The 27,305-nt window shown below is 47.2% G+C and overlaps 9 protein-coding genes across 9 annotated transcripts; 3 read left to right on the top strand and 6 right to left on the bottom strand.

Annotated features, from left to right (window-relative positions):
* Positions 1-439: 439 nt before the first annotated feature.
* Positions 440-2,498, bottom strand: TERG_03965 (uncharacterized protein; the record flags this gene model as incomplete). Its single annotated transcript, XM_003234866.1, has 9 exons — positions 440-663; positions 768-881; positions 951-1,241; positions 1,312-1,588; positions 1,637-1,776; positions 1,842-1,908; positions 1,962-1,999; positions 2,069-2,146; positions 2,204-2,498. 9 exons carry the CDS (start codon positions 2,496-2,498, stop codon positions 440-442), a joined length of 1,524 nt encoding a protein of 507 aa, XP_003234914.1.
* Positions 2,499-4,407: 1,909 nt separating this feature from the next.
* Positions 4,408-5,478, bottom strand: TERG_03963 (uncharacterized protein; the record flags this gene model as incomplete). Its single annotated transcript, XM_003234864.1, has 1 exon — positions 4,408-5,478. The coding sequence occupies one exon, from the start codon at positions 5,476-5,478 to the stop codon at positions 4,408-4,410; it is 1,071 nt and encodes a 356-aa protein (XP_003234912.1).
* A 1,694-nt stretch (positions 5,479-7,172) lies between these two features.
* On the bottom strand, positions 7,173-8,907 carry TERG_03961 (homoserine O-acetyltransferase; the record flags this gene model as incomplete). Its single annotated transcript, XM_003234862.2, has 2 exons — positions 7,173-8,354; positions 8,420-8,907. 2 exons carry the CDS (start codon positions 8,905-8,907, stop codon positions 7,283-7,285), a joined length of 1,560 nt encoding a protein of 519 aa, XP_003234910.1. The 3' UTR covers positions 7,173-7,282.
* Positions 8,908-9,669: 762 nt separating this feature from the next.
* On the bottom strand, positions 9,670-10,975 carry TERG_03960 (uncharacterized protein; the record flags this gene model as incomplete). The annotated part of the gene is made up of 3 exons (XM_003234861.2): positions 9,670-10,434; positions 10,492-10,646; positions 10,738-10,975. 3 exons carry the CDS (start codon positions 10,973-10,975, stop codon positions 9,685-9,687), a joined length of 1,143 nt encoding a protein of 380 aa, XP_003234909.1. The 3' UTR covers positions 9,670-9,684.
* Positions 10,976-13,894: 2,919 nt separating this feature from the next.
* TERG_03959 (uncharacterized protein) lies at positions 13,895-15,616 on the top strand. The gene is made up of 2 exons (XM_047748189.1): positions 13,895-13,996; positions 14,050-15,616. Exon 2 carries the CDS (start codon positions 14,553-14,555, stop codon positions 15,489-15,491), a length of 939 nt encoding a protein of 312 aa, XP_047604166.1. The 5' UTR covers positions 13,895-13,996; positions 14,050-14,552; the 3' UTR covers positions 15,492-15,616.
* Positions 15,617-17,446: 1,830 nt separating this feature from the next.
* TERG_03957 (uncharacterized protein) lies at positions 17,447-18,763 on the top strand (the record flags this gene model as incomplete). The annotated part of the gene is made up of 1 exon (XM_003234858.2): positions 17,447-18,763. One exon carries the CDS (start codon positions 17,447-17,449, stop codon positions 18,761-18,763), a length of 1,317 nt encoding a protein of 438 aa, XP_003234906.1.
* A 1,237-nt stretch (positions 18,764-20,000) lies between these two features.
* Positions 20,001-21,314, bottom strand: TERG_03956 (uncharacterized protein; the record flags this gene model as incomplete). Its single annotated transcript, XM_003234857.1, has 1 exon — positions 20,001-21,314. The coding sequence occupies one exon, from the start codon at positions 21,312-21,314 to the stop codon at positions 20,001-20,003; it is 1,314 nt and encodes a 437-aa protein (XP_003234905.1).
* A 514-nt stretch (positions 21,315-21,828) lies between these two features.
* Positions 21,829-24,029, top strand: TERG_03955 (uncharacterized protein; the record flags this gene model as incomplete). The annotated part of the gene is made up of 1 exon (XM_003234856.2): positions 21,829-24,029. One exon carries the CDS (start codon positions 21,829-21,831, stop codon positions 23,581-23,583), a length of 1,755 nt encoding a protein of 584 aa, XP_003234904.1. The 3' UTR covers positions 23,584-24,029.
* A 1,880-nt stretch (positions 24,030-25,909) lies between these two features.
* TERG_12085 (uncharacterized protein) lies at positions 25,910-27,283 on the bottom strand. Its single transcript, XM_047751097.1, has 2 exons — positions 26,299-27,283; positions 25,910-26,238 (listed from the first exon to the last, which is right to left on the bottom strand). The coding sequence occupies exons 1-2, from the start codon at positions 26,374-26,376 to the stop codon at positions 26,125-26,127; spliced, it is 192 nt and encodes a 63-aa protein (XP_047606149.1). The 5' UTR covers positions 26,377-27,283; the 3' UTR covers positions 25,910-26,124.
* Between the last annotated feature and the right edge of the window lie 22 nt (positions 27,284-27,305).

The raw sequence follows: 27,305 nt of genomic DNA, 5'->3' as shown, positions 1-27,305 counted from the left end.
ACATGTTTACGGGGTCGCAGGTGAGAAGAACACTGGTCGACTGCAAAGTACTCCGTAAGTACTCCGTACATCGCTGGCCGGCCCTCTGCTGATCTACATGATGGCTGCTTGTTCCACTTGTTCCACGAAAGAAACGGGCTGGTTAAACTAACTAGTTAATCACAATCTGTCCTACCCCTTAACGGCGCTATTGATACACAACTTCTCGCCTGCATCGTGCGAATAGGAGTCGATGTTTGTACACAGGCTTGAACGCTAGCGACCCCACGCTATCTCCTTTGTTCCTGTGGTTCTTCCCCGTTCTTTGATAGTCGCGCGCCCCCTGCCTATATATATACATATATAACAATGGAGTCGTTAGTTAGGGCGGAAGGAGGGGGTCCATTCCAGAGCATTTCCCCGGCTAGAGCGAGCGTCTAGACACAATTCGACGCCAGCGTTAAAGAGTGTAGCGGAATGTAGGCGCTTTATCGCCTAACTCGCTCAATTCCTGGTCACTCAGGCCCCGGGTTCCCTCTCGCTCTCGTTTAGCGTTGACCCGCTTGTAGGCCTCACGCAGGAAGATGGCTGATATCACTCCAGCAACCAAGAACCCAAGTTCAAGGGCGTGGCCAAGTGTGTACTTGGGTGCGTCTAGCGCTCGATAGAAGTTGGACGCCATGGCTAAGGGAGGGGGGTTAGTCGGTCATGTTGCTAATAAAAGCAAAAAGAAAAGGAACGCTACGGAGTACGCATATAAGGACAAGGGGTCTCAATTTTTGGCTCACCTCCTGACATGTTGCCTGTTCCGATCTGGAATGCCATGCCCGCAGAACGTTTGTAGCTGCCTGCAAGATTGTTGGCTAGCCATGTTACTGCACCAGGAAAAGCAGGATAAATGCCTATATGGGTGCAGGTTGTCTGTTAGCATGTTGCATCATACGGTTTGATTTGGGATCTTCACAGCTTACCGCAGATGGCGATGAAAACACCTGCATACACTACCCCTGGAACACCTCGTCCTGCAGCAGAGATACAGATGATGAAACCGATGCCAATCAAGCACATGCACCCAATGACAAAGGGTGAGCGCTTGCCACTTCTGTCAGAGTAGAAGGCGATTACAACGGCAAGTGTTGCTGCAGTCACGTATATAGGCACCGTCAGGAGCTGCGCTGTTGAGGTCTTGTACCCCAGGTCTTTGATGATACTCGGCAAGAAGAGTGAGGTTCCGTACAGAGGACAGATGATGCCCACGCAAACTGAGTCCCCGTGGTTAGCATTGACTAAAAAACACTCGAGGATAAAATACAATTGAAACCAGGGACATACCGAAAAGTGATGCATAGACTTGCCAGTCTGTGAATACCTCCTTGATGTACTTCCATTTAAACTCCTCCGTCTGGACTACTCTCCTCCCCGATGAGCTAGACCCCTGATACTTGAGGCGGTGAATAACAAATTCCCGCTCCATGGGAGTTAGGAACGATGCTGTCTCGGGGAAGTCTTCAAGGAAGAAGTATGCGCTAGCTGCCACAACAACGGTTAGGAGGCCCTCCAGAATAAAAATCCATCGCCATCCTTGATACCCTCCCACCCCGTCCATTTTCTATATCTCGTCAGCTAGGCCGGGATAAGTAATCCGAGAATAACTCACTGCAATAGCAAATGCCAACAGGCCGGAGAAAGCACCTGCAATGCTGGCAGCACTGAAAAACATGGCCTGCCTAAGCTGCACTTCGTGTCTGCAATACCACATAGTGATATAGTATGCAACCCCAGGGTATAATCCGGCCTCTGTTTGTGCTTATCAGCCTTCCCATTGCTCTCGTGAAGAGTACAGTCAAGTCCGACATGCTTACCGGCAACACCCAGGAAAATCCGAGCAATCAACAATCCTTTGTAATCCTGTACAATCCCCATCAAGGTCTACCTCTATATTAGCATAGACCACCATGCATCCTGATGTTTCACTGCCCTACCACAACGGTACCCCATGCAAGCATAATCGAGGGTAGATCTAAACAGTAGTTAGCATGTCTATACTTCTTGCATTCACTCCCTATCAATAATAACGCATCCGACTTACAAAGTGAAGGGCGTAATCTCTTCAACAGGATATTGGACGGGACCTCAAAGACAGAGTATGTAAAAAAGAACACAGTTACTGTCAAGGTATTTAGTTACGATCTGGTTATCAGTTGCATTGGGAATTGAAACTTACAGCACCAATTGAACTGGCCTCCTTTAAGGCCCAAGTCAACATCCAATCCCTCAATCTTCGCATTTCCAATATTACCCCTATCCAAGAATGAGAGCAGATAGAGGAGTGCTAGTGCTGGGATCAGACGCATGTCCATCTTCCTGATCACCTTCTTCTCGTCGATATCAGAGAAATCGGGCTCAGAGCTTGAAGTAGACCTCACCTCGCTGCCATGCTTCTCTGAGATATCAGGCCCATTATTCCGTTCAACATCCTCTCGCATCTCCGTCTCTGGCTGCTTTTCTGATATTCCCATTATTGTTCACGTTCACGTTTTGATATGGTCGGGTCGGAAACAGGGGCTAAAAGACAATTCCTCGAGGAAAGAGAAAACGAGAAAAGCAGACAGGATGTATAGGGGATTCAGGGCATATATACCCTGATATGCACACATCTTGCACTTCTACCGTGCAAGTCGCCCGCATCCCACCTTTCTTCTTCCAAGTCGCAAGGATAAGGACATCAGTTTACCATGCGTCTCTTGGCCATGGTCGCCACATAGAGTTAATAAACTACCTCGGAATCTCCTCTTCGCCTGTCAAGCCCATGCACTCCCCCGCATATATGGAGTTGGTCGGCTATGGTCTTCTATCAGAACCGGTTTATCATGGAGGCAAGTAAGAAGTTACGAGAACTTGGAAGGACGCCAACGGTTCACCGCAACCGACAACCATACCACAGACGAAAGATCGGCCAGGTCCCATGCTTAAAAAGGAGGCTAGATGCACGGTTTATTCCGAAGACCCCGGCTTCTGTAAAGTGGCACTGGTTGGGTGAGACGAGATGAACATTGCTGCTCGAAGACGCTTTCCGAGTGGTAGCAACTGTTGAATGCAAGATTGCTAGTTAACTAACGAACTAGTTAGTTGTCCGCTGTTGCTTGTGGCACGCTTGATATCAAGCCAGGCGTGTCTACTACTATTGGGCAGGTTGTTCAAGGCCTCGGCAATATTCTCAGGGACTAACCCTGCGAGTCCCTGCGACGTAATGCAGGGAGGAGAAGAGCTCTCAGACGTATAACTCGGGCCGCATGTGCGTATTCAAAGCATTCTGACAAGGGTTCGTTGCCGACTTGTTTGTCCGCATTGCCAATGCTCAATAGTTAGACTAGTCAATGACCAAGCTAGATAGACCCGGTCATTATGCTTTCCAGCAGCCACTTCTCATTTCACCATTGAAGGCAAGGGTTGCTTATCTATTGACTTGGAAAAGAGAGCAATTCTTGTGTGACGATATTCTAGAGATGCAGCCTGCCAAATATCATGCAGGAGCGGCGTACAAAAACAGCAAGGAAACTCTGGATTAAATTTGAGATCCGAGATATTATTGGAACGTTTGATCCGCATGGGATGAGAGTTTAAATATACTCAGCGGCTTTCCGTCCTAGATCTTCAGAACCAGCCTGGGGGTTAATGGTTAGTGTGTTGTGTTAGTTACTGATCCAGAAGACCCTGGACATCATGTATGGAGAAAATACTTCAAAGTATTACATAGAACCTCACGCAACAAAGGGATCATCCAAACGAAAAGGCGTTTTCATACGGAGAACTCCATGCATATTTATTGTTCCATAGGATTAGTTAGATGTCCTTCCGGTACTCGCAATGCTGTAAGTCTGCGGGAGCATGTCCCTAACGTGTATCTCAAGCATTCCACCTTATCCACCAGATGCAGGATATGTTCCGGGATCCCTCGAATCGGAATCCGCCATTCTGGCACTGTTCGAATATTTCGCGCATCGATGCAGCCTGTTTATGCGTGCCTAGGTTGCAATGGTGCTGATCATCACATAAATACTTATATGTGCCACGAGTACTCTGTAAGGATTATTTCGATACCCGATTCCATCGACTTCTTGAACGATACTTCTCGTTCATATGAATCTGCACCAGTAATTTCATAACTAGGGGCATGCGATCGTCTTAATGATCACAGGCGATTCCATTCGACAAGGTCTCTCTGATGATGCGCAGTTTATTAAGCCCGCAACGAAAGCGTGCACATCGCTTTCTCCCAGCAATTCGATCGGACATTTGGCGCGCTTTGATATGTGGCAAATGACCCATTTCTGTCATGTGTTGAATGGGGAACCTCCAAGTTTAGGGTTGAAGATGGGGTATTACTCCATTCCCTGAGAATGCTCAAATCCCGTCTTTGAGTCCTGTTCACACCAGCTCTTGCTTCATCATAAAACGAGGCATTCGCCTCTTTGCGCGCCTCGTTGGTCCAAGGACAACCGAGACAATCATCAGGGCAAAAGCCACCAAGAAGAATATCCAGAGATAATGATACAGCCATGAAAGGACTGCAACGTCGTTTCCATGCCATGTGGATCCAGGGAAATGCGAAAAGAAAGTATATTCCGTTGTGTCGTACAGCTGCGACGGCAATATGGCAAGGCCGTGTGGCCCCTTGAAACTGGCTATATCATCTTTTGCACCCGTCTTCAATATTTCGAACCACGACAAGATAATTCCGCTAAAGAACATCGGCCCTGTGGTAAAGAACACTGTTACATACTTACTAACGTACCACCAGTTGTGATCATAAAGGCTTAATGCAGCTTTTATCATCAACGGATGGCCGGGAGAGCTCGCCATCAAGTCGTTGCTGACACCATAAGGCCATGTTCGCGGTACCCATGCCGGGAAATCAAGTAGTGGGCGAATATCACGTCGACATCCTATATCCATATCCATGTATATTCCACCATAGTGCCAGAGTAGGAAATATCGCAGCGCATCCACCCGCTGAATCCCATATCTATACCCATCATACGTGGCTAAAAACCATTTAAAGTTGGCCTCAATGAAATCGCGAGCTTTTTCGTCGGTCCAGAAGTAGTGCTGATATTCCGGGAGCAGAACTTGACAAGAGTTATAGGCATCTCTCCAGATTTCCGGAAATTCTGGGGTACTATAAGTTCGGTGTATGATTCTTGGTATTGGTGTCGCGTCTTTATCCTTCAGGAGGGTGACATTGTAAGTTGGCTGATTCTTGCTGATGGCATCTTCGAGTGCCTTCACATAGCCTTGCGGCAGGTCGTCTAACGATATGGAGTTTCGACTCAATGCTATGTTTAGGGAATTGTACGAATGTATCAGGGACGCACAGGTGTACAGAAACAGTAAAACAAGAGAAACTAAAAGGGGGGCATTCCAGACGAAATCAAGCAGACGAAAGGGTAGAGTACGAAGCAGTCTCCTTTTGCCGAAAAGATAGCCCACAAGAGACATCGTCACAAAACCGCGAAAACCGCTGAGCTCTGCTTCAGGGCCTTCAAGAGACGAGGCTCCCTCTGCCGCTTATATATAAAAACTTCCATGCTGCGAGGGGAAGAATTTGGGCTAGAGAGTGAAAGGATTAGAGCATGCCTCTCTTGTCCCCACCGAGCGGACGCAGAAAGGAGCAGCCTGTAAGAAAGATTTCGGTTCCCCTTGGTTCCTTATTCGGTAGATTCCAGGTCCCAAACTCTCTATTTAGGCTGTTTTACTTGTTCGAGAATATGGCGCGCTGCTTAATTACAGCAAGACCCTGGGTCACATGGAGTTGGAACGGGTCTTTTTTTGGAACGCTCCGTATATGGGGTATGTCATTCCCACCCTGCTTCATAACCGCTTCTTACTGGCTCAGGAGGTCAAAGATGCCAGATGGTTGTGGCGCGAATTTGCAGGAAGGTTTAATCTTCCGGATACGGTAGAGCTAACTATCGTCAAGCTGGCTTGTTTCTTTTGTGACTGCCAGAGTCCTGTAAGCAAGTAAGCATGTCTAAGTAGATTTGAGACAGGGTACTTAAATTTATAACGACTATCCCAGTTCAATAATAATATGTGCGTCCATATGTGCAGGTGGTAAATTAAACAGCACTCGCAGTATATGCGGGCCTAACTCCTGACGCAAGGCTGAACGCTCCATGAATGGCTGGCGAAGAAAAAGCTTGCAGGCCGATGGCAAAGTTTATTTGAACAGCGTCGTTCACACTAACGAGTTGACTAACTAATTGGTTAGTTAGGCAACTTATGCAGCTTCTCACACCGCAGCAATTGGCCAGTCTTTCAGGGAGACAAGAAGAGCTGAAGAGATGACTTGCACGAATCCACCCAGGGAACTCCGTCGCATTCGATGCGAGCGCATGCAACCGTAGGCGAGGCTCTCAAAGAAACTACTCAAGGTTAGCCGTTGCTTGGGTTCTTTGCTCGCAAGAGAGGCTGATGAGGGAGATTAGTTACATGCTAGTTACCTCTCGTAGACACAGTTTGTTTGGTGTCTCTCGTATTCGCGCTGACCTCACCCAACTAGGCAATCTTACTCGAGCCACCGGCATCCTCTGCAGGACGCAATAATATAGATCACGGATGGCTGATGGGACACGCAGAACAGAGTGTAGGATTGGTAGGAAGCTGCACAGTCGGAAATACGGTGATGGTTGGTTTTTCTGTAAGGAATATGGTCAAGTGGTTTTCGCCTGGGTGTACGCATGCTGAATACGCGTTCTGCGGCTAAGGCACAGCAAGTTAAAATGGTCGAAGCCCTTGTTGTAACTTGAAGCACATTTAGCCCTAGTTAAGTATATGCCGGCTATTTTTAGGAAACCCTTTGTTGCGTAATTGCATAGAGAGCGAAACTCTTCATTGCAGGCCATTTGGCATCGCATGCAGGTTTATGTAATATCGATGAGAGATGTCGAGGAGATAACGTGAGGCTATTATCTGAACCCATACTGTTGACAAGGGAATGAAAGAGTTGGTCCATCATGCGAGATCAGCTGAGGTGTGTTGTTGTTGAATACATAAAAGTCTAGACTGTATGGGGCAATAGTGTGCGCTTCAATCATGACAAGCTCCAAATCGACGGGAACTATCCTGAAAAAAAAAAAAAAAAAAAAAAAAAAAAAAAAGGAAATCCACCTATGCCAAAAAGAATATTCAGAATAGAAGGGGAATCGTAGAGCAGTTGGATGCTCGGTGATAATATCAAAGCCAAAATAAGAAAGAAGAAAACTGTGCATACCCAATTACGACGCTACTGACGTCGATACTCTCACCACGCGGTGATGTCGTCTACCTCCGCTTCGCCGAAGGTGCTACTTTTCGTGAGCTTACCAACATGGTCACCAGCAGGATTCGCATCTGTTTCTGAAGGTGCCATGATGTCAGGTAAAACTTCCCTGAAGAACTCCAGGATGTATCTGTTCACCTGCTCGAACTGCAGCAAGAAAGCGTCATGGCCCTCGGGGCTGTCAATATTTTTTAGCCGTGAATCCGGAATCCCATCGGCGATTTCTTGCTGTTCGGCGAAAGTGAACAAGCCATCGCTTTCAATCCCAAGGACAAGGGCGGGCTGCTGTATTTGGGCTAACGCATCTTTTACGGGCGTCTGAGACGTCTCGTCTGCTCGATGTCTCGAAACATCATGTGTATCCAGTTTACGGGTAATTGCAATATAACAATTGCTGTCAAAACGCTTGACAAATTTCTCTCCCTGGTATCGCAGATAAGATTGGGCAGAGAAGTAGGTTGCAGGCCGCTTGGATAGTTCCAGAGATGCAACAGAGCCCGGGGATGCAGGAGTTGGTGCATGCGCGGTGTATACAGCTGCACCCGTGAATTGAGGATCAGTGAACTGAAGCTCTGTCAGTGGTTTAGGTGTCTGAGCTCCACTTGACGGCCGGGATGGCCGTGTGCTCTTATGGCCATCGTTATGGACTGCCCAATGCTCGTTGGGCGGAGTTGGGAGGCGCTGGGTGCCGTTAATGTTCTGCCGTTTCGATGGATCAGGCACATTCCGGCCAAATCTAGATTCAAACGAATTTCGGCTACGGTATGTCAGCAACGCTGACATACGAGCAGCACCAAGCCCCGTGGCAGGGGGATCACTGAATGCGTAGTATCCATCCTCATATTTTGGATCGCTATAGATGCTCTGTCTCTGTGCTTCACCCCAACTTATACCCCACGCGGAGTGCCGACTTGACGTCGCGATTGGCACAATACACCGAACATAATCCTTGCCGAAGTAAGCATATTCCAACGTGAGCATTCCACCCATGGAGCCGCCAACTACGGCAGCGATCTGACGGACGCCCAGATCATCCAATATAATTTTGTGGAGGCTGCATTGACCGTTATTATCAGTCTAGCTGTTCAAGGTTATGCTCCCCGTGGATGATTAGCTTACTTGACGTCGTCTCTTATCGTGGTCAATGGAAACTCTGGTCCATATAACCCCCTTGACTTGTCACCATCCTTGTACGTGACTGCACTAGCCGTACCGTATGGGCTACCCAGACTGTTCAAACAGATGATGAAGAATCTAGTAACGTCAAATGCCTGGCCAGGGCCGCCGAGCAGTGGGCCCCACCAGTCACTGACATCTGCACTTCCACTTAGGGCATGACAGACTACCAGAGCGTTATCTCCCGTCGGCGAAAGCTTGCCCTTGGTTGTATATGCCACAGGAACATTATACAGTGTAACACCAGATTCAAGGGTGAACGAAGGGACAATCGCAATTGATTGGTCGGTTATCAGTTTCGAAAAAGGGTTCTCAGGCTGACATGCCACTCTCTCTACGGGATTTAGTAGCTGTTCACCCTCCACAGTGGGCGTATAGGAAGTGGTATATACTGACGGAGCTTTGGTTGGTGGGGAGTCTGTTCCCCGCATTCAGCCATCCTGCAGGCGCAATGTGAATCAGCGCTGCGAGTCGGAAAAATGGGCGCCAATTGATGAAACAGCCAACAAGCCAACAAGGCCGTTGAATTGGCGTATACCAAGGTATTTAATACGACAGCGCGCGGAGGAGAAGAGAGAAGAAGAACAGGATATAGTGACGTTGGAGTTGAAGTTGAAGTTGGATGTTCTTTTTTTTTGCTCTTCTTTTTTCTCCCGCTTTGAAGATCGCGAGGGCCTGACGCCACCGCCTACCAATCAGGAAACGGCAGAATTAGGTAAGCCTGACCCTCGGATATTTATTATTCCATTCCGGGTGGCTATTGCCGGAATTGGAAGGAACTTTACGGCAATTTAAATGATACTAGGTACAGGTACTACTGGTGCCGATCTGGTTAAGGTAGCCCGTATTGGATGGAATTCGGACCTCGTAGTATCGAACTTGATCATGAGCCGAATATGCTACCATTTCTCTATAACGATGAGGTGGTATGATTGTCATTCTACGCATCAAAGTCAGCCTCTACTTAGCTGACGGTAGTATGTAAGTATGTATGGATTATCCTAACTAAATCATCTATAGGATTTGAGCCTTGAGTTGCTTGTTAGTTTCGCCTTTGAACTTGACGTTGTTGGATATTCTAACAACCGGAGAAGAATGTTATACATAATAATATTATACAGTAATAAGACATAATCATGGACTCATCAACGTCGTAATAATACTCGGGCACATGCGCCGAACATCAGGAGGGGAAAGTTGGATCAAGATTAGAGGGTGGTTAGGGACGGCTGGGTGCTGTCGTAAAGATGCTCACCCTCGAGCTTCTGAGACTTCAAGCAACGGGGAGGTGAAAGTGAAATTTGTGACATAGTCTCGTCCATAATAGGGTCGAGGTAGTCATCATCATCGGAGTAATCGGTATCAGTGGGTTCGTCTCCAGCAGACATGGCAGCAACAACGTTGAGCACCCATTGCATTTCAAGTAGTGCAACATCTGGCAGCGGCAGTTCTTCAGGATTCGCGGTCTTCATTAAGATAAGGTCGCCGCTGAAAATAGGCTTGTCGGTGTAGACGTTAAACAATTTAACTTTATTGGATCCTTCGTCACCAACGTCTCTAACATCCCCAATTGAAGGCAAGTTAGGTCGCGTAGATAGCCTCATCATCGGGGGATTATTTGCACGCGGTAGCCAGAAAAACTGGAGGGTAAGCTCCGTCTGGTCCTCGTTCATTTCGATCGGTTTCAAGGCAAAGTATGACTTTCCGTGGTAGCTGTGAGCGCTTGGAGAAAGACAAAGCAAATTGCGCGGTGTTTCCGTGGTTTCTCTAACTGCTTCGAACCATGCATTTACTGTTTCTTCTGGCCAGAAGAATTTTAGAGTTTTCCAGATGTTATAATACTTGCCAACTGCATCGTCAGACTTGAGATGGCGCATCGAGAATGGGAAGATATGGGCGGCTTCAACGGGAGCTCCGGCCTTGGTGATTATGCATTGTTCGTTGTCACGTTTGCAGCACTGTGGCGCTTCTGGTCAATATAGCGACAACCAAATTTATAGTGAAGATTGACAAACATTCTCAGCCTCAGATTTTGATCTAGCTTCGATCAGTTCACCACCCAGTTTGCGTTTGAGTCCGCCTGGACTACGTGATGGTAATCTGGCGGGTGACGATTTCTGCGAACCGGTGGGCGTTGACATTGTAGAAGATGAACGGCTCTTTTGGAGCCCTAGCATAATAATAGCTGTTAGTATCTACCTCCCCCTACCGTAAATCGAAGAGAATGCTAGTATGCGCTTCGAGTCAGGCTTAAAACTCACAATTTTTTACTACCAACGTTCGCTCAATGCTAAGCTCATAGTCGCCTCTCAGGCGAGGATCAGTTTTCATTTCATAAACAATCTTCTTCAAGTTGTCTATGTCCGAGATCCAGAGAAACGCCCAGAGCTCACGAGAGACGTCTTCTTCGTTGAAGAGCTTGTCAAGCTCATTCAAGAGTTCGTTCCGCTCGACGTTGAGAAGCTCGGTGGCTAGGATATGGGGAGTCTGGGAGTCCATAGTCGGCAACAACAGGTCGAGACCGAAATAACGGAAGAGGTGAATGGGGATGGCGGTTAGTTGGAAAGAACTTCGTCGCTTCGGGTATCGTGATGTACTCGCGTAGTTCACTAATCAGCAAGCACCACCACCAAACAAACAAGGTTCCAGTCCATATATTTCAGTCACGTGGTATACGCCGATATTACTATGAAACCGCTGAGCAGAAGAGTGTCAAAGTGTGTTTTAAGTACACATAGTGTCACTCAGCAATTAGGCGTATAACTGCCTAGCAAGGAGACGTTATCCAGTTCATCAGATCAACCATAGAAGTGAAGAAGAATTGCATTGACCGCACAGACAGCCACGAGGTGCAGAGCAAGGATCCAGCGGAGGCCCGCTAAGATACAGCCACAAGACTGTCGGTTCTATGGGATGCCTGGCAGTTAGTTAACTGCTGGAGTAGGAAGTTGGATATACTCTGAGCTTCTGCAACTCCATCAGCAGCCACAGGACTTCGGGATATCAGATGAATCGACTTGGATGATTTACCCCATCCTCTAGTTGGTCAGAGCAGGCAAGACATTTGCTGGTTATCGATTATAAGGTTCATTAGCGATCTGTTGCTCCCCCCCCTGGACGTCTCATGCTCACTGGTTATCATCCTTGACTGAATCCAGTTCCTATATTTCTCTGCATTATCCATACCATTAGTTAGTTGCGACCCCGAGAGATCCTCAAAACGGCTTCCGCTTGCTGTTGATGCAAGATTCCCTTGGGACAAAACACCAAGTCTCCGTGCCGTAACTTATCAACTAGTCGCTCGTGCAGCCCCTTGAGCCCTTTGGGCCGGTCTGCCTCCAGCCACATTTCCAGCGGCGTTTGTTCTACAAACGCCTCAATGTAGAAAGGCTGCAGACTATGGAGTATCTCCGCCGCAAAAGCTTCTTCCCCTCGATCGCTCTCACAGAAAGGAAACAAAAACAGGGCTTGCTAACTAAACTCGTCTAAAAAAAATTATTCGTGGCTACGCCAAAAAGCCCCTGGATGGACGATGGGAAGCACTTCTACACCCTTATTGGTTTCGCACAGATTTTGAGGCACATTTTACCTTCAGTTTCATGTTTATCTCATCCATCTCCCAACCTCAAATGCGCCGCCGAAGGCGCCCGTGTGGATGATAGTCGAGGGAATATCAACTGAAAATCATCGTTCGAGACAGCAAGAACAGCAAACGGATCAATCGTCCTTACCATTATTTCTTATTTTATTATTTTTTTTTCGCTCTTCGATGCTCTTTTTGTGGGAGCTGAACTTGATATGTATCAAAGTCTCTTTTTTTTTTCGTCCTCCCGAATACTCGGGTCAGTGTTAGTTCAAAACACAACCGACAATCAAGTTCTGCAAAGATACGAATAGAAGACTGGGTGAAGGAAAAAAGGACTTCCTGGTGTCTAATCCAACAATTCGGACGGCCCGTTTCCGTTTTCCATTCTATTTTATTCCTTTTCCCCCTAATCTGTCTTCTTAAAATAGAGACGTCACTTTATCCGTGTCAAAAGTGGCCAGGCCCGTCAAAACTGCCAAATATATCAAAAGCAAACGAATTCTACTCGACTAGCTACGCCCTGCTTTGTCATTCAGTTTGGGCTCGTTGGGGTAGTTCCTTGACGATCTCCTTACGAAAACATTGGACTTGATATCTATTCTCCAGAAATGCTACTGGCCCTTTTTTTCAGGTGGAGTTGTGAGGTTGTTGATCACCACCACCACAGTGTCACTTCTATCGGAAAGCAATATGGAAGTACCACTCAAATATGGAGTAACTACCTTTGGGGGGGAGTGGAGAGAGCGAGAAGAGGCCAGACCTTTTGGCAATGGTCTCTATCACATTCAAACACCGCTACTTCGAGGGAGAGATGTGCTGGGCTTGAATGTTTACTAGCCGTTATTAATCATTCAACCGAGCCCCCGTTGTACTCACCTTGCCCTACAAAATGGCATAACTACAACAAAAGGATCGGGACATGGCTGGGCCGAGGTCACTCACGATTCAGGGTCCAGCTGTACCTGCTGCATCTCCCTGTTTGATGTCAAGCCAGAGTAGCTAGGTTACACCGATCGCCCGTTTTTATTCTTTTCTTCTTTCTTTCTGACCCTTACCTTCTTTCCCTCATTTGTCTAACTCTTTTAAAACTAAGCAATTTATGCAGGCTGCCGTTATCTACATACATACAACCCGAAGTATCCGTCCGACGTCCTCTTGAATTGATTTCTGCAGAGCTGCGGACCAGACTGAAGAGCGCCTTTTCGTTGTTTTCACACTGCTTTGTTCACCGACCATTCCTCACAGAAAAACCTCCTGAATAGTGGGTCGTTGGCTGTCTTGCACCTCTGCACACTTTAACTCGACCGGACAAACGCTAAGAACGCTCAATCTTTCATCTCCCTAGTCCGACGACTAGTTTACAAGACGATAGGACTCAGATTCAACAGCAGAACGACCCACTCTAACCCTGGGCTTACGGATGTGGCTTTGGGGGTCCAAGCTGACTTTCTTCCGAGTACTTTCCAACACAGCTGCCCCCATTTCCCTTCATTCCCCTTGTGCTTGGGCCATTTAAAATGGTATATATCAACTATTTCAGATCTATAAAGAGGGTTCTGCCTCTTTTATACTTGATCCAAGGTTCAATGGCCTTTCCATGTGTCTTACCTTCCATTGGTCTGTTCGCCTTATTGTCCTTAAAAAAGGCAATATTACCTTGACAAGGGAACTGTTTTCTTTTGAAGTCTCTTGACTTGACTGTGTACCCTTCCGTTTTTTGACCTACATGCAAGATAACCGTTGCATGTCAGGGACTAAGCAGAACAAGAGAGGTTTCTGCATGTTCCCGTCCTGAAAAAAAAAAAAAAAAAAAAAAAAAAAAAAAAGAAGAAGAAGAAGTGAAAAGGGGAAAAAGAAAAGAAATCCAGAAAATAAAATAAAGGTTAAAAAAAGGCAAGGCGAGGCGTGCGATAATCTATATATTCATATAATAGGTACGCCGAATGATGTGCGAATTTAAAGTGCTGTGCTTATCCTTCCTCACCAGACAGAATTATAATTCTGCAGCCTTCTTTCCAGAGAGAAGTTGTTTTTACAAACACGTTTCCCCGTCACCTGTTGATATACTTGACATACCCGGAAGACCCGCCCCAAAAAAACACATCCAATTCTCAACCTCTTCTCCCTAAGGGCCTTTCAAAACCTGTTCCACAAAGGGTCATGAGCTCGGCTGCAACGACGCGTGTAATACAAGTACTTTTATCCCTTGATAACTAAATTTTCCTCGGGTTCAGGAGTGCGTTGCCTTCCGTCTACGGGAGTATCGGGAACTAAGGACCTGCAAGTCTATATCAAGGAGCTATTACCCCGTGGACCTAGGGCCCTTTTTACTAAACTCAAGGCAATTCATCTATTGTTCGTGAAATTGTACAAATACCTCCTTAATCCCCCCTCCCTAAGCCTCATATCATTCCCCTTCTACTTTGATATACCCCTTCGAGTCCAACGTTCTTGCCAACTTCCCTTTAGCACTCACACATTCCACCACCAATGGCGCCTGGGAAACTTGTGGACGCGGAGCCATGCTCAGTACCTGATAGTCATCTGTTGGAACAAATATCGGACGATGTCGACCTAGTCAATATCATGAAGGCAAAGATAGACAAGTCCGGTTCACAGGCACCACATCTCAACAAGGAGAAAGATAAATCGAACTTTCGACAATACGACAAAGCTTGCGAGAGGGTCAAGGAATTTTACCGAGAGCAACACGAGAAGCAAACAGTGGCGTACAACATTGAAGCAAGACGACAGTTCCAGTCGAAAGTCCGCGCGCGCATGACCGTCTGGGAAGCAATTGAGAAACTCGACACCCTTATCGATGAGTCAGACCCAGATATTTCACTCTCGCAAATTCACCATCTACTTCAGTCAGCAGAGGCCATTAGGCATGATGGAAAACCACGATGGATGCAGCTAGTCGGCCTTATCCATGACCTGGGAAAGCTTCTATTCTTCTTCGGGGCTCAGGGTCAGTGGGACGTTGTTGGGGATACCTTTCCAGTTGGCTGCGCATTCGACGAACGAATCATATATCCAGAGACATTCGCCAACAACCCGGATTCGACTCATGAGGTTTATAGCACGAAGTTTGGCATATACAAACCGAACTGTGGAATGTACAATGTCATGCTCTCATGGGGTCATGACGAATACCTTTACAATGTTGTGAAAACGCAATCAACCCTGCCAGAGGAAGCGTTGGCCATGATAAGGTACCATTCATGCTATCCATGGCACACCGAAGGGGCCTACAAAGAACTCATGAACGAGCATGACCATCAAATGCTCAAGGCCGTGCAGGAGTTCAATCCGTACGATCTATACAGTAAGAGTGATAAGATCCCAAATATCGAAGATCTCAAGGTATGTCTACCGCTCTTTGAGCTTTGGAGAACTACCATATTTGCCCCTTGTTCTAACTACTAATCTATTCACAGCCCTACTACCTCGAACTTATCGATGAATTTTTTCCAAATCGAGTAATAAACTGGTGAAGAAGTAGATTACTTCGTTAACCGAATCAACGCCTTTTTCCCACCACCTTTTCCTTCGTCTCTCAAAAGTATTTTTTATTTTTTACCGGGGTATTTTTCCTTTTTATTCACACATCTCACGTCTTCCCATTCAAATTTTCTCCATTTACCCAGTCTTGCCTTATCGCATGTTTAGATGTTTTGGAGTTCCTTGATTCCTTTTCCTCATATCAGACAAAAGGCTTTGTCAATTTTAATGAATGAACTAGGGCACTCTATGATAGATATACAGGGGAGGAAGGCAGGCTAGACTGTCTGTACGGTGGAGGTTAGTTTTAATGTTATAATCTCAAAATCAATAGATTTCCTTTTTGACAACATGGGATTTTATCGGCAATCACAGCTTGTAATGTGAAACGGCTCTGTCTTGCGTAGAAGGGAGGTATTTTACCTGTTAGGTTGACCTCGATAAACGTTCATCCCCCTTTGTAGAGTAGATCTATAGCCGATTTATAGCTGAATTTCCCGCTGGTCAAAGTATTATATATGTATGTATGAAAACCTGCAGGTCACCATTGAGGAGGCCCGGAATATGCATAGATGTTCAACAAACTCTCACCACCTCCTCCAAGGTAATGAAATAATCAACCTCTCCAGTATGTCAATATTGTATGGTGGAGCCAACGATCGTGAGTTAAGAGGACCTGCATGAATAACTAGCAAATGCAGGGTGTGATTCGGTTATATCAGAGAAGATAAGGCAAGGTCAATATTTGAAAATCAAAACTAACGGTTAATGATACACCACTCCGGCGCAGAGGAACATATGCGCGATGCGCGATCGGCGTGCTTTTCAAATTCCGGCGGGAGCTGCCTAGAAATGTAAGCAGGTGATTCTTCAATATTCGAGCTTTTATTTCCTATATCGGAGGTGCAAGTATAAGAATTAAATGCCTGTGAAAGTTAACAGACAACTCGAACGACACTTCGGCTTAGCCCAAGCCTTGCAGGACGGATGGTCACAGTCAGGGCTTTGGTCAGATAGGAGCACGCTCTCAACCGAAATTGGATTGTGTTATGATCTGTTTTTCCTTCTAGGCTACTATTATCCCGCCCAATAAGGATAATGAAAATCCTTAAGGAGACCTGCATCGGATTTAGATGAAGACTGGGTCAATCATCTCAAAGTAGACTGACAGGTGAAAACTCAGGCAGTGATTAGCCGACAGGAGGGCAAAGTGCCGTCTCATCATCGCTGTCATCTAAAGCCCAGCTTCTTGGTAGCCGTATATCGGAGAATTGAATAATGCTTTGGTATTCAGCCTGTTGATAGCCTAGCTATATTTCAAAGGCGACGGCTTTATTCGGCCTCAGGGGGCCAAGAAGACACCGCCTTTCCATTAACGACTCCAGTTGACGAATAGCCCTTTTGGAGTGGCCCGGGTCTGGCTGGGGAATTCGTGAAAGGGGCCATCCCTGAGATGCATATATTCCGGGTTGGGGTATGTAGTTATGCTTGTCCAGTCCCAGTTCTGCAAGTCTGTCCGAATAAAAACTAACTAGTTACCTAGTTCATGAAACTGGTCAGTGCCGAGTAGCTAGGGGTAACTAGCCATCCCGGCCAAGGAAGAAGCCACCGACTTCACCGCCACCGGCTTGCTTGCTTCTCGAAAGCCCTTGAACCAGGGTTAATTTTTGTTTACTGTTTTCCGCTCTCGAAGCGTCTCCGCGTGGAGATTGCCGCTGACACGTGACCATTCCGAAATCCTCGATGGAGCGTCCAGGATATAAAAGTCGGCGAATCCTCCGCTCCAACGCCCAACCAGCAGATGGACGACGTGCAGAGTCATAACGGACCATCCAGCCCGGCAAAGTGGTCGTCTTGCCTGTGTTTTTTGCGCTGCGACGATGCTGACTTCAAAGTCGTGGCTGAATACATACATTCTGACATTCAACTGTGCGAGAAACACCATTGATACCCGGATATTTGCTTCTCACCTCTTTGATGGCCTTCCAAAGGACTCCGATCCAGTCAGTTATCCAGAGGTCTTGGTCTTGTCGCTGCAAGAAATCGCACCCATCGCGTATGCGTTTCTTGGCGGACCATTTCTCGAATGGTATTTTGATGCGTTTAGACTGGCTGTTGACCTGGCGACACCTGAGGATCAGCGATACCAGAATGTCATGACGAAGAGTGTGGGGATGACCGCCATCATGGTATTCATTCGAGATGATCAAGTTGACCGCATAGCATGGAAAGATGAAGCAGAGGTTGGCGTTGGAGTCCACCAGGCTGGCAACAAAGGCGCTGTTGGAGCAAGAATAGGGTACCAAGTGGACTATGACAGTGAGGACCAGCTTCCCTTAACGTTTGTCTCATTGCATCTTGCTCCAGACGAAAGTGCAATAGACCGGAGAAATCAGGATTGGAAAGATATATGTCAGAGACTTGTCTTTACTGGTTGCGATGTGGCGGGTCAATCGGGGCGTCAACATCGACAATATGGCGAAGAGGGAACACCTTTAATCCCAAGCTATCACGGGGCGGAAAGGGGCAGTGGAATGTACTCGCCGAACACGTATCTATTTGTAGCCGGGGACTTTAACTATCGCACATCACATAGAGACCCTCAACCTGGCGATATGTCTGCGTTTCCCCAACCCACAAACGACACAAGCAGTAGGAACCATTATATACACCTGCTCGCTCATGACCAACTCACCAGAGAGCGACTAGCAAACAGAACTATGCATCATCTCTCGGAACAGCCTATTACATTCCCTCCGTCCTACAAATACTCTCTGGAAGCCCGAGAGGGTAGTCTGCACCATCCTGAGGAGGGGTTCAAGTGGGCTAAAAACCGGTGGCCCAGCTGGTGTGATCGCATTCTATACCTAGAAAATCCATTCCCAGGAGATGAGTCTCGCAAAGTCCAGGTCCATCATTACAGCCTACTGCCTCTTTTCCAGACTTCAGATCACCGTGCTGTTGTGATATCTCTTTCAGTCCCTCTCAAGACTCCGCCCGCCCTCCAGGACTCTGCGATCTCCCCCCCTTTTGAAATTGATCATGATTGGCAAAGCAAGCGTTTAATTGCCAGAAAGAAGGAAATTGCCGTAGGAACTATGGCCTATCTAGCTCTAACTTGGGAGGGCAACGGTTTGATATTAGCAACGATTTTGGGGCTTGCCGCCGGGTACTTCACCCTGTATGGTCTCGAATAATACCTCTAATTCCGTGAGAAGAGGTGTAACCTTACCCATTCTTGGACGCCTGCTCAGATATTAATAAAAAGACATATAACCGGCTACTGGATCGGCTACCAGAACATACTCTTAAATCAAGCCCCTCCTTTTTCTGCATGCCCGCAATACCTTGCAATTTATGGTTGCATTTTCTATGGTCCCCATTTATCAAATTCATCTGGTTACTTTAGTCTCCCTATATTAAGAACCAGCAGCTGAATAATTAATGTCAGTAAGGACAAGTGGCCTGCCCAAGAAGCAAACCGAACGTATGATACATACATGCTTTGGCCCGAGTTCAGGACCCCATTCTACCTCGCGGCCTGGATGCTATGGAGACTCCAGAGGGTTTTCAAAACGCGACTCCACATATTTAATTTCCAAACCGCTCCAAACGTTTCACCCCTTGTCAAACAAGTCGCTTTTACAAGGATTGAGTTCAAGCTACTTACCAATCCTTGGGACGGCAAAGTATTTACACACATCCTAACTGCCAACCTTATTATCAGCCGCTCCACAACGTTTATACTGGCATACGAAAAGGATAATTTGTGCATCTTTTGAGGATATACATGCGACGCAACGTACGCACGGGCGGCACCTAGGAGAACAGGAGAAACGCATGGAGGCCTTCAGCCTTTGTTTAGACAAGACATGGTTATGGTGTTTCGTGTTTGCCAGCGCTATCTGCGGAGGAATGGCATCTTATCCCTTCTGTTTGAAACATCAAGCCACCCGCCACGGTTGGACAAATAGATACTTATATTCTGCTGCCTGGTTGATAGACTCCCTGGCTTGGGGGCAGCCGTAATGGAGTGGTCGGTTTTCTATTTGCTGTGGTGATTATCGGTTACTCGGGTAACTAACTAGCTTCCACAGCTCCTTGAGACTTTCTTACACTCTCCGCTGTCAGCTTATTGGTTGTTGTAGCTATCTTGCCTGGGGGGCTTCTGGCTACAGGATGATATTAGTTTTGGCGTTTGATAGAGATATTCAATCCGCTTCACGTTGTCCAGTATTTTCCTACGAGTTAATCTCGGCTTTGAACAAGTCACCGAGGACGACTAGCTATGCCTTTACTGAATGCGGGCTTGTTTGATTCGCAAATAGAAATATATTCAACTAAATACCCGGAATTAATAAAATAAATAATTAAAACCGAAAAATGCTCTGGACAGGAAGATGTACATGAGGCTCCAAAGTGAGGTTCCCGAACTTACTCAAGCCTTCTGCGTCGGACATCGACCTTGTTACTGTCTTTCAAGCCCTGGCGATAGGCCGAAGCATCTCTGACATCTGTGTAACGCCGTGCTGTCGTGCATAACCGGATATTTTGTTGCTTCAGATAGTCGTCCCCTACTTTCTTTGACGTTTGGCGGAACCGAATAAGTTGCATCTCGGATTTCCACGGGCTCGCCGCAGGAACACTAGCCACTGGAATATCCCTAGGCATAGCCGTGTCCACACTGGTTGAGGAATGCGATTGCTTTTCCTCCTCTGACTTTATACCATCCAAGCTAATAAATGGTGATGCTTCGCGTTTCAGAAGCCTGCCAATCTCCTCGTCCAAATCTGCGGTGGGATCGAGCAAATCACCATCCGCTTCCTTGAAATCCGGCTCAACCGTAAAACCGCATCCTGCTTCCTCGTCATCGCTGCTAGCGTCCCCGTCTCCGTCCCCGTTGTTAGTCTTGGGAGTAGTTCCCGGATTGCCCAAACCCGTGGGACTCAGCACCATTGATTGTGAAGACAACTGGTCATCGCTAATAGGTCCGAATTCGCTTTGAACGGGATTCAGTCTGGCCAGTTCTTCCTGGCGTTGACGTTCGTCTTCTCTAATGCGCTCATTCAGGGTTTCTAGCTCTGCTTTTCGAGCCATCTCTGCTTCCTGACATTTTTCTTCATATGCCATGCTTCGCAAACCGGAAGCGACTCCACAGGCATAGCTAAACCTGGCTGACACGCCTTTGTAGGCCAATGCCCATTGTGAAATGAGATTGTAAACCATTTCAAAAGCTCTGGCGGCAGCGACGGTGTTCTCGGCGATTCCATAGAATGTCCACTCAATTGAGTTGAACTCGCGGCTGGCATAGCATTGACAGTCAAAAAGCTCTTGCATGGCGTGAGCAGCATCGAAAACAAAACCTTCGTTGCGTACAGAGTTGCTCCCATCTTTTGTGCTAGTGATGGCCACAATACTGCTTCCTGCAACCTGCACTTGCTCGTCTGACTCCTTCGAGAGCAGGTCGGCGTGGGTAACATTATGTTGGGTCATCAACTTTTGCGACAGAAAGAGGGCCGCCTTTGCCTCAGACTCCGTTGAATTCTCATGGTTTGCGCGCTTAAGACATTTCTTGATGCGGTCGAGAACACGATCATCGATCGGGTCCCCACCGGCCGCCAACGAAGGTCTCTCCTCTGCAAGTGATTTGACAGATGCCTTTTGTCGAGGGGACTTCGTTGTAGATTTGCTAGGTGGACGGCCCCTGGAGCGCTTGTTGTAGGCCTCGTCCATAACATCTTCGCACATGGCGAACGATCTTTTCACCGGGCATGCCGCCATCGCACCCTATCCTGGCATAAAATCACACTATCTGAGTGAACAGGATAGCTAAGTCCTTTCTCTACAGGCATTGCCTGTTGACCAGGACCTTTGGACGTGGGCTTCCAGTCCTACACCCTTCCGTGCACGGGTCTCCTTCTCCCCTTGACCATGGCTGCCTGCCTGCAAGCCTCAGTGCTTCAGACATGGGGTATATCAACGAGCCACAGCTCTGGACTGCAATGCTTGTCGTAGATCTGGCCAATAACAAGTGCCCTTCATTGAAAATGAGTGCAGTAGCGGTGAGGAATTGGCCACAGAACAGACGATCCCTGGCGGCTAACAGGTGAGCGAACTGCATTTCGAGTCATTCCATCTCGCTGTGATGACTCACCCCAGCCACCTCGAAGACCATCATAAAAAGGGCCGGCAACGAAGGCGAAGGCGCCCGTTGATATAGAACAGATTTTGAGATCAACAGCAAAAAGATACCAGACCCGTCATGCTTCATCTAGACGGCAGCACGCTCGAAGGCGGCGGCCAACTCGTGCGCATCGCTGCCGCCCTATCAGCTTTGACCGGAAAACCGCTGAGTATCAGCCGCATACGCGCGAACCGAAGCGGCTCCAAGGGGCTGAAGGCCTCTCACTGTGCGGCCATAAAATTCTTGCTTGATGTCTGTGGAGGGACCGCGGTGGGGAACCAGGTTGGACATCATGAACTCTCTATCTACCCAAGGGGACAGGAGACCGGGAGGAGCAGTTTGCAGACCAAGCGGGAAGACAGCAATGCGAATTCAGACCTGAGAAAGTCGGCGGCGTCTTTACAGCAGCTATCACTCACTTCTCTGTACTCGTCACCGCGTGTCACAGTCAAATCAGAGTATGACATACGCCTATCAACACCGGGCTCGGTCTTCTTAATATTCCAAGCGCTCTATCCGTACCTTTTGTTTGCCGGCGCATGCACACCGACGACAGAAGCCGATGCTAGCACTTCAGACACGGCACGGGAGCACCCAAAAGAAATACGGGTAAATATCACAGGCGGCACGCATGTGTCATTCTCCCCGTCGTACGATTATATATCCCAAGTGTTGATTCCAAATTTCGCGAAATTTGGGCTCCCCCCTTTATCCATGGAACTGAAGAAACGCGGCTGGGCCACAGGCCAATGGGTAGAAGTAGGGGCAGTGTCGTTGGTTATCTCACCCTTATCGGCAAATGGGACGCCGCCTAGGTCTGACACTTTATCATCACCGTCGCACGACAGTGGCAGAGCTCAGGCCGAAACACACCCTGTAGTATTCCCAAGCATCGAGCTGGATGCGTTTGACAAAGGATTTATCACGCAGATAGATGTGACAATCCTCGCACCTGATACCCTTGCACGGAACCTTCTAAAGGAACTTTCTGCAAAGTCGGCCAAGGGCCGCAACAGGGACAAGAAGTTGCAAAAGAAGGCAGTTCGTTGCCATGGCGCACCCGGGGTCCGAAATCCGTATCGTGAGCAGGAATCTTCGGAGGACGGAGACGAGTACCTTAGTAACGCCGGGGATCAAGCAGCGTGTATGGGTGATGATGCCTGTAACATGAAGCAAGGACCACCTCAAACGGCTCGAGAATATATCCAGCTGGAAACTATCAGGACGTTATCCAGAGAGCTCAATCGCCAGGTCAACAGGGAACAAAGCGTGTTACCAGCCACACCAGAGATCGACGATGCAGAGGCCGATGAGATGCAGTCACATCGTATTAATATTGGTGACGTGGTTGTTAATCTGCATACATCAGAGGCAACGTCCCACTACTCACAGACCTATATCCTCCTAGTCGCCCACACATCGACGGGATTCCGGCTGGGGAGAGACGCACTTTATTCGTCATTCCACCATGGGCCAAGCAGGAGCGATTCCAAGCCAGGGAAGAAGGCTGGGAAAGGGTCTGCTAGATCCAGTGCAGACAGTGGGAAGATCCTTCTGAGAATGAAGGGCATGATTGATAAATGCGTGACAGACCTAATGGATGAATTTGATTGCCATCCAGGAGACCAGGGGCAGGGCAAACGGATAATCATGCCGAAGAAGGCAGTTGATGTATATATGAGGGATCAGCTTGTTGTATTTGAAGCGCTTGGAAGATTGACCCATCCCCGCCCCCATCTATCGGCGGGCGGGGAGCAGCGGGACGAGGAGGGAGTTAGCCTTCATACTCGCACCGCAAAGTGGGTATGTGAAGAGATACTTGGAATTCCATAATGGACCAGAGTGTTAGCGCTACTCCGTGGTTAAAATACTATCTTCTACCCGCCGCCCCCTAGCGCATTGGGCTCGATAGTATCGATCATCACGAGGGAATCGACAGCATCTTCACTCACCCACTCAATCAATCTGAGAGCATATTCCATCTAAAACTAAATAGCGTCAACGATGGGATCCATCAGAACGCTTTAGGCCTTGTTTCACCTTGCCATAGTCGCGCAGCAATGCAGCCCTAAACATGCCTAAAACATGCTTCACATATGATATTCTGCAGACTACGGAGTAATCCGTTATTTTATTCAGAGCAAGGAGAAGCTCCCCATTCATATTATTATATTTACACAGACCCGGCGAAGCTCAGCTGCAGCTAACAAACCGGACCAGTTAGTGGATAGGGCCAAGGGTGTGTCGAGCTGTCGGTTCAACGGTCGTCGTGGCGCTCTTAGGGATCTAAGCGAAAAAAAAAAAAAAAAAAAAAAACAAGGCATCACCATCGAAAGCTCATGAAGGCGTCGAAGCGTTTGCCCTGTACGTTTATTATTATTATTCATTTATTATCACGAAGCCAAATAATAATAATACAAAAAAATCAGGGAAGAGAGCACTTTTGACTGGTATAGTTTTGCGACGCCTATCTCCATGATCAACCTTGTTCATGAACGCCAGCTACTGGCTGCTACCCACAATGGAGTAACCAGCTATGTATGGCATAAAGGGTCTCAGTCTTTCGATAATAGACAGCCGTTCAACGCTCCGGCACCCAGACGAATATTGGTATATTGGGATGGGAGAGGAGGGGGTAGCCCAACCCCTGGAAGAAATATAGGGTCAACAACACCAAGAAATATAAGCAGCCGCCCGAACGCCCAGTATGATGTCACGCAGCAGCACTCGTTGAAGATCTGGAGGCGAAAGAAAAAGAAAGAAGGGAAAAAGGCCCTTGTCCCTTGCGGAGATGCCACTCACAGGCTAGCATTTACCAGCGGAGAGGATTTTGGGTCCAGGATGAATCCAACTTACTCCATATGTCCATTTCGCCGAACTATCAAGGCCAGGTTGCTTAGATTATAACTATCCTCGGCGCTTTGATGATCGCAATACAGAGGGCATTGTGTCGAGGAAATTAACCAAGGCGAATAATCGCCAATAGATATGTTCCCCTAGCTAATCTTATACCAATCATTTACGTCATGAATATTGAGCAAAGCAGATTAAGCCAAAATCAAGCCAACAGGGCCACGCAACGGACTACTAACTAGCGACAGGTTGCAGGGTCGAGAAGAGGCGTAGAACAAGTCTATAAAAATACCAAGTCGAATAAGGCAGCAAAATAAAAGGCAGATAAATAAAGGCAGATAAAGAGGCGACCATGTTAAAGCCAACGAACAGGCGTAAAACCAACGGGATAGCTGACGCCGGTGGCACTTCTCTTGATTCTTTGTTTGAGCATACGAGAAAAACCTCCACTTGGGTCGGACTTTCAGCTTCTTTTTTTGCAACTTGTTCGCATGTCGAAAAAGGCGAGAGGTCGAGATGTATCGATTTTGTATCAAGGAATCATCCCCTTTGCCACCCCCTGAAACCGCCGAACCCAAAATACGTTTTGCCCTGTATTTTCTTTTTTTCAGACCCTGTTGCTTTCCAATCGAATTCAGTGTGTGTTGGGCTGGCAAGCTGGTGGAGACTGGAGACTGGAGACTGTTGAGAAGTATTCAGAGGAAGACGGAGGCCAAGCTGAGCGCCCGGTTCATTTTTGCCTTGTCGTTGCTGGCCTCGTAATTGTAATTTAACAGAAGTCGAGTAATCATAATAACAAGATAAGCGGCGGGAGGTAAGATGAATGGAGGCAATAAGAAGATGCAAGAAGGGTATGTTGCTATAATAAAAGATGGAGAAAAAAAAAACCGATATATAACAGTAAAAAAAAAAACCAATACAAAAAAAAAGGATGATTAATCCAGAACGACAAGAAAGGAGACAAGAGGGTAAAAACCAGAGAAATCCAATCTGCTAAAAAATGCAAAACACAATAGCCTCCAGATGCAGTTCAGCTCGGCATATAAACAGTCGTACGGTATCGATGATAAGAAAGGAAAATAAACGGGGAGAAGCCGGCAGCAGTCCAATCCAGAGGTGAATCAAACATGTGGAAGAGACGCGGGCATCGAGAAAAAGAAGTAGAAGCCAAAGGTAGGGGGTCCCTAGACCAGAGGGCGGCCGCCTTGAAAGAGATGCGTGCGATGTCCAAATGTTGAAAGTGAAAGGCCATTCACAGGACGGCAGGTTTGCTTTTTTTTTTTTTTTTTTTGTAAACACTTTCTTTTTTGGGATTTTTTTATTTCTTTTCTTTTCTCTTTTTTCCTTTTCTTGGTCTTCTTTTTTGGTTGAATGGTTGCACCCAGGCATGTGTATGTAAGGAGTGTGGTGGTTTGTTTGGTTGTTGTATGCGGAATCCAGTCCCAAAGTCAAGTTTCGTAGATGAATGCTTTTTTTCCCGTGGTTGATGTTCAAAAAGGAGAGAGATAGAGAGAAGCAAAATTAGTTCTTATCATCCTCGTTCTTCTCGTCCAGCCACGCCCGTCGGTAGGCTGGCTGAGAGCGGAATGCAGAACCAAATGGAGATGGAGAAGCAGGACGGCGCAGGTTGGAGGCCTGTCAGGTATATGTTAGCTTTGATATATCCAAAGAGCAAATCGCAATACAAGGACATACCACACAAGTAGCGCATTTGGCTCCGTCAATGTTGACACGGCCACGGCATCCGCGGGGGTAGTTGACGCAGGAATACATGATTATCGGCGCAGGTCTCTTTCTTTTGAGAAGAGTAAAACGGTCGTGAAGTATCAAAGCCCTTCGCTTTTTGGTTGTGGTCGATGTATTGCGCAAAAGCCGTCCTTCAATCAACCAAGGGGTGTTTTTTTATTCCTTTTCTCTTTCTTTTCTTTCTTCCTCCGGCAATCGATAACTAAACCCAGCTAGCAGGCGGAAGAGCGTCAAAGTATGCTATGCGTTATGCGAATCCAAGGAGTGAATTGAACAAGCAGGGTGCCTGGTAAGCGATTATAAGAGGATTGTATATAAGAAAAGTATTAAACAGCAATTGAGTGAAAGCAGAAGAAAGGAACGGCAGTCAGCGAGACGACTGGAGAAATAGAAGTAGTAGCAGGAAGCAGAAGCAGTCGGGGAAGAAGAAGAAGAAGAGGCGGCCGGAGCAAAGGGGGCGAGACGCAGGTATATAAAGGCAGAGGGGGAGGCGGAGACACAGAGCAGCGCAGTTAACTAGTTAACAGTACTCCGTACAGCAAGTAGAAGGGGGAAAAAAGCAAAGAGACGAAAAGAAAAGAAAAAGGACCAAACAGTTCGGCTGTTTGAGACTTTTGCGAGAGCTTCTTCTTCGTCTTCGTCTATATCTCTTTTCTGCTCCTCCAAGGGGACGCTTTTTTGCTTTTGCTTTTCTTTGCTTTTGCGTTTCTCCTAGAGTCAAGGCGGGAATTGCAGTGGATCTCCAGCTCGAGGATCGTACATATAGTACTGAGTTATTGTCAGATGCTAAGATGGCCGCAGCAATATCGATGGTGATAATAATAATATATATATAATATGCACTATAGCCTCTACACCGAGTATGTAGGCGTATGAGTAACAGTGAGCAAGGTAGGAGGGTAGCGTAACCAGCTGTGCATCCAATATATGCCAGTTAAACTTGCAGCGGAGAGGGG

This window comes from Trichophyton rubrum (assembly GCF_000151425.1).
Source record: "Trichophyton rubrum CBS 118892 genomic scaffold supercont2.4, whole genome shotgun sequence".
Classification (NCBI taxonomy): domain Eukaryota; kingdom Fungi; phylum Ascomycota; class Eurotiomycetes; order Onygenales; family Arthrodermataceae; genus Trichophyton; species Trichophyton rubrum.
Note: the sequence above shows the minus strand (reverse complement) of the source record. Positions and strands in the feature narration are given on the sequence as shown.

Excerpts from the sequence above, each read along its gene's own strand:
- TERG_03959 (XM_047748189.1), top strand. The coding sequence starts at position 14,553 with ATGGCGCCTGGGAAACTTGTGGACGCGGAGCCATGCTCAGTACCTGAT.
- TERG_12085 (XM_047751097.1), bottom strand. The coding sequence starts at position 26,376 with ATGTATTCCTGCGTCAACTACCCCCGCGGATGCCGTGGCCGTGTCAAC. Across the intron at positions 26,239-26,298 it reads CCAAATGCGCTACTTGTGTG|GCCTCCAACCTGCGCCGTCC; the intron begins GTATGTCCTTGT and ends TATACCTGACAG.